Here is a 20,960-nt window from a genome sequence, read left to right as displayed (position 1 = left end):
TGGCCTTAGTTTTTTAAAGTTCTTTGAACTAGTGACTTTCCCCCTGTGGTTCCTCCCACCCAGACTGGAGTTCCTTACATAAATCCCACTTCTGCATCTGGATTCCAACTGGTTCCAGATAGTCTTATGGAAACTGAATGGTGTTTCCTCTAAAGATCGGCCTTCCTCCAGATACATTGGACACCTTCCACCCCTGCAGGCACAAGTGTGCATCAGAGATCTGAGTCAACATGAAATGCTGCCTTAGTTGGTGCAAATGATCTCACATCTTCTTTGCCACTACGTCGATCTGGTACCCTTCCTGCAGATGGGGTTCTAACTGTGTCTTTGGTCCAATACCTTTTACAGGAGTTGTCAACTATTTTAGCCTATGGGTACATTTGGGTTTATGAGTGAGTATCTTGGATGCCACCCCATCTGGTCACGTCTCTCTCTTTCCTCCTCAAGATTTCACACACACCCGGACAGAGAGAATGTGTGCATGCTCACACTTTGCTTTTCTAAGGAATCTGGATAAAAATCAAACCCTGTAGAATTAATCTAAGCCTTGAGAACTTGAAAGAGAAAGTGTGAATGAGCATCACTCTTCCAACCTCCTTGTTCAACTCTGTACTTTTGAAGGGAGAAAATGGGGGCACTGAGAGGGCGAGGTCAGAGGCTTCGTAGGCACAAGGGGAAGACCCCAAGGATGCCAGTTTGACGATCACTGCCTTAAAGTGTCATTGCTCCACCTTGATCTCTATCTCCTTGAAGGCTCACTCCTCATTACTTGGATCCCACCCATGGTTAAAGAAGTTCCTGTTGGGCGTCCATCTATCTGTGGCCAACCACATACATGTTTCCTAGAAAAACAGGGTTATCCTTTGGCCAGACCCCTTGTGACGCCCTTCCCTGGCTCTCCCTGTCAGGTTCCTACCTGCGCGTGGCTACTGCCTGTCACTAGGCACCACCAAGGACTCCACCAGTCCGGACTGTCCTTTTTTATTGTTTCTCTCCCTGCTCTAGCACAGATCTCAACAGATCCCCCTGCTAGGCAACCACCAGTCACGTCCTAATACTAGTATTCCCAGAGACTCTGAATACTGGTATTGTTATTCTCTTCACCACTGCCACCATTTGTTACAGTTCCCCTTCAGCCTTGGTAATTACCTTACCCTCCCTTCTGGTCTGTGAAACCCCAGCCAAGGATCAGGCCTTTGGTAAACCAAATTAAGTATTTATTAAAGATAACAAAGCTAACAAGATTAACAAGGTTTCTTCTTAAGGCACATAAGCATCTGGTTTTACTCAATACTAATCCGAACTCCACCTCCCTCCTGGCAACCCACTCTCTAAACCCCACCAAGCAACCCACTCAGTTCTCTTCTCCCCCCCCCCAGATTCCACTCTCACTCTTCCTTTTATACATTCAGCCATTTTAAACACTCAGCCAATCATCTCGCATTCTACTGCCCATTCACTCCCCCTCTTTCACTCCACTTACCATGTATCTTCTAAACAACCAACACTTACCATATATACATTAATATAGGAACATCACACCCCTCCTTTATCCTGAAGGTCAACTCCTTTTTTCATTGTTCTCAGGAACCAGTGCTGCCATCCTTTTGTCCCAAACCAGTCCACCCAACAGTAAAAGGCACATCCAAGATGTCTAAGAGGTACTCAAGATTTACCTTGCCTGCACCCAGTCCCATAGGCAAACCAGCTCACTATTCCCTTCCTTCCACCCAGCCACATTAGGTAGGAAAGTCACTTCTGCTACTGTAGCCCAGGGGCTGAAGATATGTATCTCATTTGCCTCCAAGGCTTTATGTTTTCCAGCTTCACATAAACTGACAGAACACTCCACTCCAGTGGCTGCCACTTTGCCCATCTTATTTATTTATTTACAAGATTTCTTACAGCCCTTCACCATAAGGTCCAAGGGTAGATAGGTTACAATAATATAATATACAAATCAGATAAGTTCTAATTATAAAAACATAAACTGTTCCAGCCAAACAGAACAGTATAAATTAAGCAACAGACGTGGGTCACCCAAAGCAAAATACCTTAGCTGTCAAAGACCCTCCTCTTCCAAAGTACCTTTATAGGAAATCTGGGCAGCCACTAGGACCTTAGCCAGCACTTTCACACAGCATTATAAGCTTGATCTTCATGCTTTCTCAGAGGCTGCCTTTGAGAGGCAAGTTCTACAGCAGAGCCTCCCTGCTGCACATGCAGCCACCTAATCCCGCCCATCAGAGGTTATCTAGTGTGCATCCCACTTCTCACCTTTCCCACACTCAAGTTAGAATGAAACATTGGGAACTTACTGTGAGCATTGACTCTGAGGCGAATCTCTGGGAGGTATCCAAGGCCACACTCGTATCGGTAGCTATTTCTGTTGACAGTTACATCACATTACATAGCTGGGCATTCGTGCCACCCACAGTCTCCTGGTGGCATCATCTGTCTAATGCTTTGGGCACTTTGCCTTTTTGTTTCATTTGTTTTTTGCCTTAATTATACTTGACACTCCAGTGCATTATGCTTAACTTGGAAATGGAATGTAACTGGTTCAGTGGAGGGAGAGACTTCAAGCAAAAAATAAAAAAGATTCTGATCTAATTTTCTGCTTTTCAAGCAGCAGGAGGAACTAGAACCCACTTCCACACCTCCCAGAGAGGTGTCCTCCTTAGCTCAACCTACTCAACCCAGAATCAATGTTCATGGTAAACTCCTAACATTCCATTGAATTTCACTATTTAAAAATAAAACAAAAAACTGTTGCAACTCTTAATTTTGAGTTCTAAAGATAGAAAAAATGTATTTATACACTTGTTGGATATATTGTTACAAATTCTTACGATACTTAAAACCTATTTATTCAAAATATTGAATTATTTAAAATATCTATATTGTTTCCCCCTCTATTCTGTGCCTGCTGAATGTAAATTAATTCATAGTGCCTGATGGATGCACTCTTTCTCTGAGTGCATCAGTGACCCAGATGTTCCCCAACGAGTGAGAGCATGGAGAGGCAGAAGGAGTCATTCAGTACTAGCCTATCCTTCCAACTTGTTCATCACTTGTCCTTTGCTCTGCCAGTTGTGAAGCCTGTGAGATCTGTCCTTTGAGAACCGAGGGGATGGCGTGCTTAGGCAAATAGAACATACGTGCTGCTGCTTAAGACTGATGTTCTAGCAGACATCTAGGCTGTTAAGACTCATCTTCTAAAAATTTACATGTACTTTGAGAGGTGTTGTTGCCACCCTCATTTCTGTTAATATTTGTCTCCTTACTTAATTATGACTCTGCACTATAATTTAATCCTGGTATTGGAAACTAGTTTGCAGGTTGCTTACTGTATACTCTATTTTACAGAATGACTATGTGGTAGAAACAAGTTTGGTTGGAACAGTGATGAATGGTTTATCTCATCTTCATGAGTGCACTGAACGTGGACAGTTTATAATTAGCCTGATAAGAGGACTTGGTGGAAACCTCAACATGAAATCACGACAGGAATTTACAAAAGAGGTCATTATTTACAATGCAATTATTCAGATTGATAGCAGTTTCAGTGTTTTTCAAATGTAGTTTAAGATCGCAAATATATTCCAATTAAAAATTAGTTAAGAATCGATATTAGGACACAGCTGTAAAAAATAAAAAATAAATGAGAAGTTACAGAGGGTTGGGCTTAAGTGATGACACAAATTTACCATATGTCACTATGAATACGCGTATCAGAATTTTGTGTTTCATGTAGTAGAGAATGGAGAGTCAAGCATGTTACATCCAGGTTAAGTTCGTCATACTTTAATTCCATTGATTTCAGTGGAGCAAATTAGCAGTGACTAACCTAAAATGTGTCTGGATCGAACCCAGCAGAATCTTTTGAATGGTGCTTGCTTTACATGTTCTAAGCAGTTAACTTAGGAGAGAACTTGACAAATGTCTGGACAGAGGATGTAGTTATTGTCTGTATCTAAGTTTCTATAACTCTTGATAGGTATGTTATGTTTTATAGCAACTATGTGTTATTTTTAGGAGTGCATTTTAAAGCTGTTTTTATTTTACATTTTTAAAATATTCTAAGGTTTTTACTTGGGCACGAGAGTCTCCACCAAATCCCAACAAACCACTGGACACCTATTATGATCGAGATACTGAACGCCTAATGTCATACCAGTTGAAAAAGCCTGAAAACCTGACTGCAGATGATTTCAGCAATATTCAGACTCTTCCAGTCATTCAAACACCTGATATGCAGAGAGGCTTAGATTACTTTAAACCTTGGCTAGGCTTTGATAGTAAGCAGCCATTTCTTCTTGTTGGACCGGAAGGATGTGGAAAGGGGTAAGAATTTTCATGCCAACTATGATACTAATGCATTACTACTAATACTTGAAATGATGATGACAGTGTTATTTGGAAATCAGGTTTTTCCTCTTGAGTCTATTCCACAGATCAAGGATTGTGGATTTATTTTATTCAGTCATTTATATACTGGTTAGTTATCTGCATTTCTAAGCAGTGTACATAAAAACAAACCATACAAAAATAAAATAATAAAACAATTTTTTATCATGAAACCAAACAACAACTTAAACTGCCTGCTGGAACAAGAAAGTCTTGGTTAAGTGCCTGAAATTCAACAAGGAGAGTGTCTAATTTCAGTTGGGAGTTCCACAAGCTTGGGCCCGGTACACTGAATGCACTGCTTCTAGTAGTTACAAACTGTGCCTCTGAGCCATGTGGAATCACCAACAGAAACTCCCCCAAAGATCTCAAGTGATTTGGCTGGGTATACAAGGGATCAGGCAGTCTTTTAAGATATTCTGGACCCAAGGTTTTAAGGGCCTTGTAAATTAGTGCAAGAACCTTGAACCTGACTTGATAACATATGTGCAGCCAGTTCAAGCTTTTAAGCTTCCGAGTTATGTGCTGGCGGTAATCTGTCCCCACCTGCAGTCTACCCATAGCATTTTGCATCAGCTGGAGCTTTCAAGTAGGTGCAAATGTATCCCCACAAAGAGTTCATTGCAAAATCAAGTCTTGGGGTTACCAGTGCATGAATCATCACACACAGCTAGGCTATTCCTGCCCAAGAATGGCCATAATTGGCTCACTAGCTATGGTCAAAGGCACTCCCGGCCACTGAGGCTATCTAAGCCTCAAGTGACATAGATGGATCCATAAGCACCTGCTCTTTCAGAGGAAGAGTAATTCTCTCCAGAACAGGCAAATGGCCAATCTTCTGGACACTGGAACCACCCACCCACAGTGCCTCCATCTTGCCAGGGCTCGTGCTTAGTTTACTACCGTTCATCCATTCCACAACTCCATCCAGACAATGTATCATGCTTAGCCTGTCCTGACTCAGATGTTATGGAGAAATAGAGCTGTGTATCATTAGCGTACTGATGACACGTTGCCCCAGGACTCCTAATGACCACTCCCAATGGTTTTATATGGATGTTAAACAGCATTGGCAACAGGATTGTGACCTGCAGCACACCACAGCCCAAGGACCATGGGGCTGAGTCACTGTTCCCCAGTGCTGTTCTCTGGACATGACCCTGCATGTAGGAACAGAACCACTGTAAAACAGTGCCTTCAGTGCCCATCCCACAGAGCTGGTTGAGGAGGATACTGTGGTCAGTGATATCAAGAGCAAGAAGCAGCAGAAGAGACACATTTTCCCTGACCCGTTCTTCATACAGGCTGTCCATTAGGACAATCAAAGCTGATTCAGTCCCCAAACCACACCTGAACCAAGATTGAAATCGATCCAGATAGTCCATATTTTCCAGGAACCTCTGCAACTGCTCCGCCACTTCACCACTCTGTCCCAGAAAGGGGTATTTGTGACTGGGTGGTAGTTATTGTAAATTGCAGGATCAGTTTCATCAGGAGTGGACACATTTCCCACATTCTGTTTCATGACTACTCTGCCCAGTGACCATTCCCTCTGAATTGCAGGTTAACTAAGAACATTCTTAAAATTTAATATGTAGCTTTGTTAATTTGCATTTTCCCTGGTTCTGTATTATTAATGTGCATGTGAAGATTGACAAAACACTGCCAAAAAGCAATCTTGATGTCATTCTACATATGATTGCCTCATTATTCTTTCTGTATGATGTTTTACTGATATCCCTGTGGACTCTTGCACCATACAAAAATATTCTTAATGACATGGAGTCTAACTAGGCATCTGAAAATGGAAGGACACCTTCCATTCACAGATGGGACTGAGATCCAGTGAAGGATCCCACCTCTGGAAGTGTGGAGAGGCAATTTTTGCTTATCCTCATTGTTCTGCAGACCTTCCCACATTGTTCCATGATGATGGGAACTTCATGTGAGTAGAACTCTGTTCAGGGGATGCTTCTGCCAGTGGAAGCCCAGTTAGGATCCAAGCCAATGTAATCATGTATGATCACATCAACTTTGCTTTTTCAATGCACATCATTAATATATCAGGGGTGTGTGTCAGACCACCCCCTGCCTGACCAACTCTCTCCCACTGGCCCCAGCACAGATCTCTCTCGATCCCACCACTAGGTGCCACTACCTGACACACTGTAACGTAATGCTGCCCCGAGACTTTGCCTTAGCCTCCTCCTTTAGCAGACTGCTATTAAGTGTGGTGTAGTGGTTAAGGTGCTGGCCTATGACCTGGGAGACCAGGGTTTGAATCCCCACACAGCCATGAAGCTCATTGGGTGACCTTGGGCTAGTCATTGCCTCTTAGCCTCAGAGGGAGGCAATGGTAAACCACCTCTGAATACCACTTACTATGAAAACCCTATTCATAGGGTCACCATAAGTCAGAATTGACTTGAAGGCAGTCCATTTCCATTTTTTATTAAGTGTTTAGGTACACTTTCAGGCCACAATCCCTCTATCCTTCTGTCTTTAAAGTCTACAGCCCTGGGTTGCCTTGGATACCTACTGCTGTTACATTAATCGTTCACTGCTGCCACCATAGATACTGTTTCCTTTCTGATATTTGCTTTGCCCACCCTTCTCCCCGTATGTATCCAGCCAAAAATCAGGTGTGTTGTTCAGAGATTTATTGAATAACACAAGGAATAAACAGGATAACTTTAAATTCAGTTGTCATGAGTTTGGTCAGGCCCTCCCTTAGCATGTGCAGGGCCCGGGACAAAAGCATAGTTGAGGCCCCCACATTCTTTATATATATATATATATTGAGAGAGAGAGAGAGAGATTTTATTTATGAGTATATGTAATGCTTCTCTTGGAAGAAAGGCATAGGTCTCAGCAGTCGCCTGGTAGGTCTTCTTCTGCCCAGCATGTTTGAGTGCTTTGCCTGGCTCCGCTGAGCTCTCCACATGCATTGAGTAGATGATGTCAAAGAAATCTTCCATCACAGCGACGCGCTTGAGAGCGATGCCCTCGGGCTCCGACAGGCCATCTGCCCCCGTTCCTGTTTTCATTGGCATATAGACCACCACTTGGCCCATCTTCGTCGCCGTGGCTGGCGAGTCCCGAGTGCCGTTGCCCAGGCGGAAGCCCTTGGAGCGTACCCAGAACTGGAACTTGACTTTCCACCAACTGCTGCTGGTGCCACCGCTGCCGGCTCCTCCCTGCAGCACCTCGGCAATGCGCTGGTACTTGCTCCGGGTCACCGTCTTGGTCTTGGCCAAGTCGCTGTAGGTGCACAGGCACCAGTCTTGGAACTGCTGGCCCAGCTTGCTGTCCCCGGGGTGGCTACCGCTCACTGACCGCAGCGGTGGTGGTGGTGGCTTCGGCATGGCGGGCGGGTGGGCAGGCGAGTGAGCCCCTGTCCCGGGCGGAGAGAAAGAGAGCAAGCGAGTGCTGCGCCCTGCCTGGCATGGCGAGCAGGCAGAGAGGGAGGAGCCAGCTGGTGAGCCGATCACCAAGCGCGGGGCCCTCCAAGGTGCGGGGCTGGGACAACTGCCCTGCTTTCCGGTGCCTACGGGTGGCTCTGCGTTTGGTTACATATAAACATTCTTCAACTTCTTAGTTACTTTTATCTCATATACATTAGCCCTAAAACCTGCCTCACTACCCGCCTAAAACATATCCACCCTCTTCCACTGTCTTTCTTCAACTCCCCATTCAACTGACTCCAACTGACTCCCAGACCAACTGTCATTCTCACATATATACGTTCAGCCACCCAGACGCTCAGCCAGTCACAACACAGCATTCCCCAACATTCCATCACGTGCACTCCCCCCTCCCAACTCACTCTACTTACCATATTTAACCTACAAAAGCAACACTTACCATAAATATTTTACAAACATTATAGTGGCATCACAGGGGTGTGTGTGCAAATTAACTGAAAGCTGCCCCAAACTACATAGGCGGTGTTCTGAACAACATTTTGAAATAAAAACATGGAATAAAATTCCCAGTACATTTGTTCCATTTCAGAAACAAGGGAAGGTGTTTTGCAGCTGGAAAAAAATTGCATAAGTAGAATTACAGAAGTATCCCTAAATGGCTGAGATTTATTTAAATCTGTCTAATTGAGCAGAGAAACCTGTGAGACCTTAATCCGACTGTAGATCAGGATTCCATTGACAGTGTGGAAATACCAATATTGGATGCAAATAAATCTCAGACATTTAGGGATGCTTCTGTAATTCTACTTATGCAATTTTTCCAGCTGCAAATCACCTCCTCTTCTTTCTGAAATGGAAACAATGTATATGGTTTGAGCTGTCCAAGTCTTGGGAAGAGTCAAACAACTGATAGCAAAGAATCAAATTACTGGTCGTCTGAGAAAACCAGATGTTGCTCCTACAAGCCTAGAGCTTATCTGAACCATTAGGAAACAAGCCCTAGCTCATCTAGAGAGAATTTGAAATGGATAGAGCTTTTGCTTGAAGGAAGTAGATTTGGCTCAGTAGTGAGCTGTTCACTATTGAAATAAGAGGGAAGCTCCCAAATAAAGTACAGTGTAAGAAAAATCCATGTAGTGATGCAGAGAAAAATATGTGAATAAGAAGTGAATATATTTTGAGTCACAATTGGTTCTTTACTGTGGGAGCTCTGTATATTATGAAGGCTTCCTCTAAAATAATTGAAAATTCAATGAATCATGCACAATTTTATGCTATTTTATCATGCTATTTTAACTTTTGGCTAACTAGCTGTGTTATAGATAATACTCTTGTAAAAACTGTACATGCTCAAGGTTAGTGGCTTGCTTTATAGTTGATGGATTTTCATTTCACACAGCTAATACAGTCTTCAGATTATTTTCATTGTAGTGAATAACATTTTAAAATCTTCATCTTTTCATTTTTTTAGAATGTTACTCCGTTATGCCTTTTCCCAACTTCGATCCACTCAGATTGCTACAGTTCACTGCAGTGCGCAGACTACGTCTCGACATCTTCTCCAAAAACTAAGCCAGACGTGCTTGGTGATCAGCACCAATACTGGGCGAGTATACAGGCCAAAGGATTGTGAAAGGCTAGTTTTATACCTAAAAGATATCAGTTTGCCCAAACCGGATAAATGGGGAACCAGCACACTCGTGGCCTTCCTGCAGCAGGTGAATAGAATTTGGTTTAGAAGCCCCTAACAGTTGATTTTAGAATTCTAGAATAGGAGAGATCACCTAGGCTGCCCACTCTGCCAAGGCTTGTGGCTGCAGCCTGCAGTTTCCCCCTCTTTTTCTCCCTGCACAGCTACCCACTTGAGCTTTCTGGTGCCAGTGCCAGGGGTTGGCACTTGTTTGTTAGTGGCCCCATTTGTCTTTACCAGAGCTTGCACCTGTGGCTCTGGCTGGCCTCTGTTGTTGGCAGCTACCTGGGTGACGTCTACAATCCTGTTCTCATTTGAGTCAAATCTAATGTTTCCACAAAATTGCACTATAATATCTAGTACAGAAAGAAGCTTCTTGAAAATCTTCATATTTTTTAAAAATCACTTTTCTCTGAATGTGTTCATGTGTCTGTTAAGCAAAAGTTTATTGTTCAGGAGGATGAGCTTCTAGGTGCACTGCATGGCTATCTGTCCCTTCATTATTCTGGGTTCACAGTAAAGCCTTAAGAGTAGGCAAGACAAGCAAACATGCGTAATGTTTGATTTAAACAATTTTAGTTTAGAAGTGTTTGTAGTACAGAATTTTGGTTCTATTATTGTGGAATACAGGTTGCGTATAACATTTATATGAAGCTTAAATTATGTTAATTTGCTTCCATTCAGTGTTGTTGATTACCTGCTCTTCACCATAAGTCCCAGTGTGGGTTACAACAATACAAAAAAAGATTAAAATCAATTAAAACAAATTACAGTCAAGAGAATAGAATATATACATACACGTAATTGTGATTAACAAAACAGAGGTTTTTATTGTAATACCAAAACGTTTTGGCTTCTGCCTTCATCAGCTGCTAACATACAAATGCTGTTACCAAGGTGGCAGTTATAGAGCTTTGAAGATGGAATGCTCAGAGGGGCTTCATTTGCAGAAGCTAAGTGATGCTGGTACTGTCCTCCAGGTTCAGGCCATGTGGTGCCAATGTGTCCAGAGAGTATATCCAAAAGTTCTCCCTTTTAGTCAATGCTGCTGGATCTGTTGGCATCTCTATAGCTGTTATAGAAAAGTCCAACAGGTTGTGACCCCCAATGTTGAAATGTTTTGCAACTGGATGTTCCACTTTTTTTGTTAAGATTGCCGATTTGTGGTTTCTGAAGCATGTGCGTAGGTAAGTTGTGGTTTTTTCTACGTATTGGATATATCCTGGTCTTTTGCATTCAGTGACATAAATTATATTGCAGGACCTGCAGGTGATGTGTGATGTAATATGTCCTGCTTGTCCTAGTGCTTGTAAAAGTAGCTGTCTCCCTGAGGTACACACAGGTGATACAATGTTTGGAGTGACAAGGATGAGACCCAGGATTGGTGACTGGTGTTTTGTTAATCTCAATTACGTGCATATATTTTTAGGTTGATTAATGGAATCCTTATAGGGATCCAGAGCAAGCTTGGGTGAAGTTCTGTTTGTTGCTTTCAAAACTCTCTCTGTTTCTCTCTCTGTCTCTCTCTCTCTCCCTCCCTCCCTCCCTCCCTCCCTCCCTCCCCAGGTAGCATGCCATCACATGGGTTATATCGCCATCTAGTGTCCGAAGGCAAGAATGTACTGAAGTCAAGACCTTGTGGCAGGCAAGCCCTTTCCACCCCAGTTCATTCTTGCCTTCGTCCGAGGCTGTTCATATCTCCGTAGCATAAGGAATTAGTATTCAGTGGGTGTGTTTGTGAAATGTGTGTGTGTGAGAGAGAGAGTGCATTGGGACTGGGGATTTTATTGGTCCCCAGCCCTTGCTGGGCCTTTTTCCTTCTTTTCCTTTTCCAGCCTTTGGCTTCCTTCTCCCTCCCTCTCTCTTATAGCCTTTGCGGGGTGGTTGTTTTCAGTGATTTTTTCTCCCCCCCCTTCCCTGGCCACAGAGGGGTTCGACTGCCCTTCCTGGCCTTGCCGCCTTCGCTTAGCAACGGCAGCGGCACCACCCCTTCCCCAAGTGGGTCCGCTTCACTCGGTGCCGCTTCAGCTCTCTGCCCCCCTGTTGCTACCACAGCTCGCTACTGCAGCCGCTCTGAACTCTCGGCCCGGCTCCCTGGGCCCGCTACTCTGGCTAGCCTGGAGCGGACCGCTTTACGCGTCGCTGCCTCTTTTCTCGCCGCGAGGTGCTGAGATGCCTTGCTCTATTGGCGGCTCCTTTTTCTTTGCTCCCAGCGGTGGTTGCGGGGGAGGCTCGCTTAGCCGTTTCTCCCTGCCGGCTTTATTTTCTTTGGGGCTCGTGGTTGTGGCTCCTTTCCCTTCGCCCCTGCTGGCTGTGTTAGTGGGGTAGTTGTTTTGGCTGCCCCCCACAGACGGCTTGCTTGCTCGCTCCTAAGCGGCTGCGGGCTAGGCGACCACCATTTTGTTTTTTGAATTTCCCACCTTTTTGATCGCCCTCCTTTTTGGTATGTCTCTCTGCTTTCCTTGGACTCTTTCCCTTTTTTACCTTTCTCATGCTTCCTCATATGTTTAGGCTGAGGAGTATGTAGTTTAGCTTCCTAACTTTATTCACAAAATAAATAATAATAATAATAATAATAAAATAAAAATAAAATAAAAAAAATAAAAAAATCAATACTAAAGGGGCACAGAGGTGACTGGTACTACAGTGCACAGGAACAGTACTGTAACCCCTCCCACTGTGGGTGTGTACTCTCTCTCTCTCTCTCCCTCCCTCCCTCCCTCTCAAATGTTCAAAATGAGTCATATGAGTTCTGGATGGAACCCAGCCACTAAATCTGGGTACTCCATTTTGGGCTAGTTGGAGTTTCTTGGGTGTTGGATGTCTCCATATGGACTTGGCTCCCACTACTGTTTGAAGGCAGGAAATGCTATAAGGAAGTTATTGCGTCTCCTTCACTGTGAGGCCTCAGTTCATTTCCTGTTTTTGCTTGGAGCAGAGTACTTGACCCAGCTCTCCTAGCTTTCTGTCTTCTCTTCCTTGGGCATATTCTTCAGGGTTTGTGTTTGTTTGTGTTTTAATGGTGTGTTGATGTGAGATTTTTCTTTTCTGCTTGATTTGTTTGATACGCAAGTTGAGGTTTCCTAGTCTTCAAAGGCATCCCCACATCCTGTGTGTTGCAGTAATCCAGTGTGGCAGTTACCAGAGCATGGTGTCTTACACTAGGCATGTGAGCTGGTTACATGGAATACTAAATTTAAGCTGCAATCATATACATACTTCTCTGGGAGTATCTTTAAGTTGTTACCCACTGTTAGTTACAGAGATGATAAACTACCACAGGTTGGATGAGACATCTAAGGCTTAACAGCTCTGATGAATCTTTCCTTTGTTCTTGAGTATTCATTGAAAACTGCTCTGGAAGTTTTGAATTCAAGGACAATAAAGAAATGCTGCAAATAAATAAATTTACAGCAACAGCTTCCAGGCCTTTGCAATTTTATGATCTATAGTTCAAATAATTTCTGAAATAAATTTGAGTTCATAGGTATCTTCTGCAGAGTAGACATACATAAGATTGCACTGTTAATGTGTAAATGCTCACTAACAGTTCTTAACCTTAGTTCCTATAAAATGAAATTGATATACAAGGTAGGATGTTGCCAGGGTTATCATGGGTTTCATTCACATATTCACAATTGTCATCAGAATATCATGATTTGATTACTTACTTTCTGACTTAACACTAAATGTGTGAACTGCCTGCACTGAGGTGGTGTGTGAGATTATGTGTTATTTATTAGGAGATTTCTATCCCGTTTTTCCCCCAAAGGAGCCCACAACAGCAAACAATAAAAGAGCAAAGCAATATAAAACATTTAAAAAAGTTTTCCATTTTAAAAACAAATAGCTTCACAATGAAAGTCTTGTGATGTTTGATCTGTGACTAACATTTCATACTGTCAAGAGTGGATAGCGCAGCAGTTCCTACCTCATGCTGTCTGCCCAACGGTCGGCTGCAGAGGTGAGCCAAACAAACTAGAAGAGGCTGGCCAACCCTACTGTAGAAGGAGAGATGTTTGACCAGCTAGAGAATAAAACCATGGCAGGCAGCACATTTAGAGGGAGTTCCAAGTGTGGAGGGAGCAAGGACTGAGAAGGAGTAGCAGAAACATAAAAGAATACAGAGCTAGGCCATGGGCAAGCCTTGCCACAGCAACGTAGGACACGATATGGGAGGAAGGAAAAGGCAGCAGTAGTGGGGCTAGTCACCCAAGTGGCAAGTCAAGGAGGACAAGGGTTAACTGAAAGGCTACTTACATGCCTGGTGATTAGGGTTGCCAGGTCTCCGGTTTTCTGCCGGAGTTTCAGGGACAAGGGGGCTGTCTCCGGACTCTGGCAATACTTTGCTTAAACTGGATGATCTCCGGCTTTTCACTGGCCCCCTCAGCCACGCATGCGTGATTGACACGCATGCGTGACGGGTGTGGCTGGCCGCCTTCCCGCCCTTTGTCATTGAGGCAGGGAGAGCTGGTGCCGCCGGGGCCGGGCTCTGTCTCCCAGGCAGCGAGGCCAGGACACTCTGCACGTGCCCAGAGATGCCCTGCGGCTGAGGCCAGAGGTGCAGCCTGTCTTGGACAGGGGCGGGTGGGAGCGGCAACGAGGGGCTGGCCCTGGGTGCCCGAGGCGGGCGCTGCTTAAAAGGCCGGTCGGGCGAGCGCAGCGCTGTCATTCTCCCTCCTGTGGGCGCCGCTGGGCGGGAGTGGCCGCGATGGAGCTTGGCAGTGGCGGCGGCGGCCGCAGCGTCTCTGGCTGGGGGGGGCATCGCGGCCGCTGCCGCCCAGCGGCACCCACAGCGGCGCCCACAGCACGAGGGGTGAAGCGGCCAGGCGTCCTCGGGGCTAAGAAGGAGCTGGCCCCATCCGGCGTCCACTGCTGCTGTGGGTGGCAGGCTGGAGAGAGAGAAAGAGAGAGAGGCTAGAGAGAGAGAGAAAGAGAGATACTGGAGAAAGAGAGAGATGCTGGAGAGAGAGAGAGAAAGAGAGATGCTGGAGAAAGAGAGAGATGCTGGAGAAAGAGAGATGCTGGAGAGAAAGAGAGAGATGCTGGAGAAAGAGATGCTGGAGAGAGAGAGAGAGAAAGAGATGCTGGAGAAAGAGAGATGCTGGAGAAAGAGAGAGATGCTGGAGAAAGAGAGAAAGAGAGATGCTGGAGAAAGAGAAAGAGAGAGATGCTGGAGAAAGAGAGATGCTGGAGAAAGAGAGATGCTGGAGAAAGAGAGAGAAAGAGAGATGCTGGAGAGAGAGAGAAAGAGAGAGATGCTGGAGAAAGAGAGAGATGCTGGAGAGAGAGAGAAAGAGAGAGAGGCTGGAGAGAGAAAGAGAGAGTTTGGCCCTAATCCTCAGTTTCTTACTATTTCCTCTGGATAATTGCACTGCTGGAAACGGACAGAATCATCATGTGATTGTCTTTTCTTGACAGGATGTGGGAGTGAGATTGAAATAAATAAATAAATAAATGACAACAAATAGGAATGTGTGCCATTGTTCCATTTTTCTGCACATTTCCCATCTCCCCAAAGCAGCCTTCCCCAACCTGGTGCCTTCCAGATATCTTTGGGCATACAGCTGCCACCAGCTAACATCTGGAGGGCACCAAGCTGGGGAAGTCTGCCCTAAATTGTCAGCTGCTTCAGGTCTATCAGATCTAAGCATATGGTCACCCTGTTGTGGGAAAGTTCCCATTAAACTGACTCGTGTTGTGTCATTAAGTCTCTAATGTGGCAATTTAAGCGAACAGACCTGATCTTGTTCTGGGTTTTGGACTTCCAGCAGGGGCTTAGACTAGAAGGACTAAAAGGCCCCTTCTAGCTCTGTGATTCTATGCTACATGTGTGTGTGTGTGTGTGTGTGTTACACACAAACGCACAGGCACACACACAAGCATACTTTTTTCTTTGATCAATTTTGCTTAGAAAAAAAGTGTCTTGTTCTTGTCAGTTGACTTCCTTTATTATTCTTTGTATGTACTTAAACAAGCTGGTCTGTTTTAAAAGAAAAGCTTGGTGGTGTTTGTGAGAGCCCACGAAAGAGCAATTTCAGGTAACTGCCACAGCCAAATGGTTAAGAATTGGCCTTATGACATAATGTGTACTGGCTGGTCTCTACAGAATTCCAAACACCATTTCAGACTTAAGGCTGCCATCTATTATCCCAAAGGCAGCCAAAGTAGCATCCTCCAGATATTGTACTAAAACTCCCATGAGCCCTATCCTGCTGGGCCAGCAATCACAATAAAGTCCAAAAACTTGACTGCATCTGTTTAATTATATGCATGGAAATGGAAATGGACTGCCTTCAAGTCGATTCTGACTTATGGCTACCCTATGAATAGGGATTTCATGGTAAGCGGTATTCAGAGGCGGTTTACCATCTAAGGCTAGTACTCCCCACCTGGCTAGGGCCTGATCAGCTTGCCACAGCTGCACAAGCCAGTCCCTTCCTTGTCCGCAACTGCCAGCTGGGGGAAACGGCTCCTTGCGACTATGCACCTTGCCCACAGGTGGCAGGGCACATAACCCCTGAGCCACTCACTGTGGGGGTGATCTTTAGCTGGCCCTTGGCATCCAGGAGACACGAGCGGGGATTTGAACTCATAGACTCTGGACTCCCAGCCAGGCTCTCCTCCCCACTGTGCTATACCATCTGTTGCATGAGCATACAGTTAACATACAACTGACTTCATAGCACCATGCAGATAACAACTGGCTCATTCTGCATTAGCATAGCTGCTGCAAGCACTCTTAGTTCATTTTTACAAGATAGTTCAACATGCTATCTTGTTCATTAAAAAAATGCATTCATTCCTGACTTTACCTCTTACCACTTCTCCAGGCTGTAAAAAATAAAATAAAACACCTTCCACTTTCCTCTTTTGTATCTTTAATTCAGTTGTTGTTGTTAATGTGCCTTCAAGTCAATTTCAACTTATGGTGACCCTATGAATCAGCGACCCCAATAGCATCTGTCATAAACCACCCTGTTCAGATCTTGCAAGTTCAGGTCTGTGGCTTCCTTTATGGAATCAATCCATCTCTTGTTTGGTCTTCCTCTTTTTCTACTCCCTTCTGTTTTTCCCAGTATTATTGTCTTTTCTAATGAATCATGTCTTCTCATTATGTGTCCAAAGTATATGTGTCCAAAGTCAGAGGAAGGCAATGGTAAACCACCTCTGAATACCTCTTACCATGAAAACCCTATTCATAGGGTCACCATAAGTCGGGATCGACTTGAAGGCATTCCATTTCCATTTTCCATCCATACTCCCTAAGATGGTGAGAAGGAATGACCTTGTCACTTCAGCTGGACCTCTTTTAGGTAAGATTTCTATTTTAATTTCCAATCAGAAATTTTTTTTTGAATGGTATGCTGCACGCACGCGTGGTTGATACAATGTATCATGCTTCATGATGTCACTAGGGCCCGCCCCATGACGTCACTAGGGCCCGCCCCATGACGTCACTAGGGCCCGCCCCGTGACGTCACTAGGGCCCGCCCCGTGACGTCACTAGGGCCCGTCCCATGACGTCACTAGGGCCCGCCCCATGACGTCACTAGGGCCCGCCCCCATTTTCTCAGGTTTTTGGATGGTTCCGACCTGGCAACCCTACTGGTGATAGAGGGGTTAATGGGGAAGCAAGCCTTCTTCAATGAACAAATCTCAGAAGGGCTCTAAAATCATTGGAGTGAGGCGCTCACTAGGGGTTTTCTGAAGGTATAAAATCAGTGTTCTCTTACTATATACCACATAAAGCCATACTTACTGCTAACTGTATAGTCTAAAAAATCTGACCTATATTAAACCGTTATTGTTTATGCTTATTGTATATGGCTGTCCTTTAAATGCTATCTTTTTTTCTCCGAAGGTGCTGACATATCGGGGATTTTATGATGAAAACCTTGAATGGGTAGGGTTAGAAAACATCCAAATTGTGGCTTCCATGTCTGCTGGGGGAACACTGGGAAAACATAAGCTTACTTCCAGGTTTACTTCTATTGTCCGTCTTTGTGCAATTGAGTAAGTGTCTTCTTGATAATTCTTCATTATCTTAAGCTTATTTTGAATTTATTATTTCTTTTTATTTTTCTACGTATCTGTATTCCCTAAGTTACAGCTTAACAAGCATTACCCTCAGGACAGTAGAAATCTGAGTGGAGAGCAGGATCTTTCATTTTCCCAGGCATTTTTATTTTTGTCCAGGCCTTCACTAGTTTGTGTGAACTACCCGGACATAGACTGGCTGCATATGTATTCCAGTCATGACAAAGAAGCAAAGTTTCTAGATATTCTAAATGACTATTCCCTAGATCAGTTGGTCATGGAACCGACCAGAGGGACGGCAACCCTGGACTTAATCCTCAGTGGGGACCGGGACCTGGTGCGAGATGTAAGTGTTGTTGAACCGATTGGGAGCAGTGACCACAGTGCTATTAAATTAAACATACATGTAACTGGCCAATTGCCAAGAAAATCCAACACGGTCACATTTGACTTCAAAAGAGGAAACTTCACAAAAATGAGGGGATTGGTAAAAAGAAAGCTGAAAAACAAAGTCCAGAGGGTCACATCACTCGAAAATGCTTGGAAGTTGTTTAAAAACACTATATTAGAAGCTCAACTGGAGTGCATACCGCAGATCAGAAAAGGTACCGCCAGGGCCAAGAAGATGCCAACATGGTTAACGAGCAAAGTCAAGGAAGCTCTTAGAGGCAAAAAGTCTTCCTTCAGAAAATGGAAGTCGTGTCCGAATGAAGAAAATAAAAAAGAACACAAACTCTGGCAAAAGAAATGCAAGAAGACAATAAGGGATGCTAAAAAAGAATTTGAGGAGCACATTGCTAAGAACATAAAAACCACCAACAAAAAATTCTATAAATACATTAAAAGCAGGAGACCATCTAGAGAGACAATTGGACCCTTGGATGATAAGGGAGTCAAAGGTGTACTAAAGAACGATCAGGAGATTATAGAGAAGCTAAATGAATTCTTTGCATCTGTCTTCACAGTGGAAGATATAGGGCAGATCCCTGAACCTGAACTAACATTTGCAGGAAGGGATCCTGAGGAACTAAGACAAATAGTGGTAACGAGAGAGGAAGTTCTAAGCTTAATGGACAATATAAAAACTGACAAATCACCGGGCCCGGATGGCATCCACCCGAGAGTTCTCAAAGAACTCAAAGGTGAAATTGCTGATCTGCTAACTAAAATATGTAACTTGTCCCTTGGGTCCTCCTCCGTGCCTGAGGACTGGAAAGTGGCAAATGTAACGCCAATCTTCAAAAAGGGATCCAGAGGGGATCCCGGAAATTACAGGCCAGTTAGCTTAACTTCTGTCCCTGGAAAACTGGTAGAAAGTATGATTAAAGCTAGATGAACTAAGCACATAGAAGAACAAGCCTTGCTGAAGCAGAGCCAGCATGGCTTCTGCAAGGGAAAGTCCTGTCTCAGTAACCTATTAGAATTCTTTGAGAGTGTCAACAAGCATATAGATAGAGGTGATCCAGTGGACATAGTGTACTTAGACTTTCAAAAAGCGTTTGACAAGGTACCTCACCAAAGGCTTCTGAGGAAGCTTAGCAGTCATGGAATAAGAGGAGAGGTCCTCTTGTGGATAAGGAATTGGTTAAGAAGCAGAAAGCAGAGAGTAGGAATAAACGGACAGTTCTCCCAATGGAGGGCTGTAGAAAGTGGAGTCCCTCAAGGATCGGTATTGGGACCTGTACTTTTCAACTTGTTCATTAATGACCTAGAATTAGGAGTGAGCAGTGAAGTGGCCAAGTTTGCTGACGACACTAAATTGTTCAGGGTTGTTAAAACAAAAAGGGATTGCGAAGAGCTCCAAAAAGACCTCTCCAAACTGAGTGAATGGGCGGAAAAATGGCAAATGCAGTTCAATATAAACAAGTGTAAAATTATGCATATTGGAGCAAAAAAATCTGAATTTCACATATACGCTCATGGGGTCTGAACTGGCGGTGACCGACCAGGAGAGAGACCTCGGGGTTGTAGTGGACAGCACGATGAAAATGTCGACCCAGTGTGCGGCAGCTGTGAAAAAGGCAAATTCCATGCTAGGGATAATTAGGAAAGGTATTGAAAATAAAACAGCCGATATCATAATGCCGTTGTATAAATCTATGGGGCGGCCGCATTTGGAATACTGTGTACAGTTCTGGTCGCCTCATCTCAAAAAGGATATTCTAGAGTTGGAAAAGGTTCAGAAGAGGGCAACCAGAATGATCAAGGGGATGGAGCGACTCCCTTACGAGGAAAGGTTGCAGCATTTGGGGCTTTTTAGTTTAGAGAAAAGGCGGGTCAGAGGAGACATGATAGAAGTGTATAACATTATGCATGGCATTGAGAAAGTGGATAGAGAAAAGTTCTTCTCCCTCTCTCATAATACTAGAACTCGTGGACATTCAAAGAAGCTGAATGTTGGAAGATTCAGGACAGACAAAAGGAAGTACTTCTTTACTCAGCGCATAGTTAAACTATGGAATTTGCTCCCACAAGATGCAGTAATGGCCACCAGCTTGGGTGGCTTTAAAAGAAGATTAGACAAATTCATGGAGGACAGGGCTATCAATGGCTACTAGCCATGATGGCTGTGCTGTGCCACCCTAGTCAGAGGCAGCATGCTTCTGAAAACCAGTTGCCGGAAGCCTCAGGAGGGGAGCGTGTTCTTGCACTCGGGTCCTGCTTGCGGGCTTCCCCCAGGCACCTGGTTGGCCACTGTGAGAACAGGATGCTGGACTAGATGGGCCACTGGCCTGATCCAGCAGGCTCTTCTTATGTTCTTATGTTCTTATGTGTCTCTTTTGTTTACTGTCCTTGCCTCCTAGTTAAGCCTGTAGTTCTCCTAAAATTCTAGAGCTTGCAAACTCAAACCAAATGTTATCATGTCTCCAACATCTGGTCTGCTGAAGAGCTACCAGATCACTAAATGGCCTGAAACTAATTTCAAACTTAGCATCAGCATTCCTGCCCTGCTCTCTGGAACTTCTCAGGGCCTGTCGCCCCACGTACTAGCATTCCTATATAAAAATTCATCTGTATGTATTTGTAGATCATATTTGAAACAGATTTAGCAGGTTTGGGAAGAGGGGGATTACCGACATTTAGATGGGGGTGGGGGACCTAGAGAACTACCCTTGTGTTTTGTAATGGACATGCTCATCAGGCATTGGGGTAAACATACATGGGCTGAAAAGAATGGAGTGGGCAGGGGTGTATATGCAAGCAATATTGTCCCCAGCCTGTGCTGGCTGCATTTTGGACCTTCCCTCTCAACATGAGAAGTCTGAACAGAGATTCTACACGTTTGGGTGCACGCATGTAGAATGCCCCCCCCCAATGTCAAATTTAATACGATCTTAAGCTTGGAGTATTTTCAAAGTATGTATTATTTATAAGCTAATATTGGAGATTAATTT

General features: G+C 44.3%; 1 protein-coding gene across 4 annotated transcripts in view; it reads left to right on the top strand.

Annotated features, from left to right (window-relative positions):
- DYNC2H1 (dynein cytoplasmic 2 heavy chain 1) overlaps positions 1–20,960 on the top strand; it is a 438,789-nt gene that overhangs the window by 128,039 nt on the left and 289,790 nt on the right. For all 4 annotated transcript variants that reach the window (XM_061628720.1, XM_061628719.1, XM_061628721.1 and 1 more), the window contains 4 exons: positions 3,370–3,525; positions 4,088–4,347; positions 9,307–9,553; positions 17,390–17,541. In XM_061628720.1, coding sequence (XP_061484704.1) covers positions 3,370–3,525; positions 4,088–4,347; positions 9,307–9,553; positions 17,390–17,541 — 815 coding nt within the window. The remainder of the gene's footprint in view (positions 1–3,369; positions 3,526–4,087; positions 4,348–9,306; positions 9,554–17,389; positions 17,542–20,960) is intronic.

Source organism: Rhineura floridana, chromosome 5 (assembly GCF_030035675.1).
Source record: "Rhineura floridana isolate rRhiFlo1 chromosome 5, rRhiFlo1.hap2, whole genome shotgun sequence".
NCBI lineage: Eukaryota > Metazoa > Chordata > Lepidosauria > Squamata > Rhineuridae > Rhineura > Rhineura floridana.
Note: the sequence above shows the minus strand (reverse complement) of the source record. Positions and strands in the feature narration are given on the sequence as shown.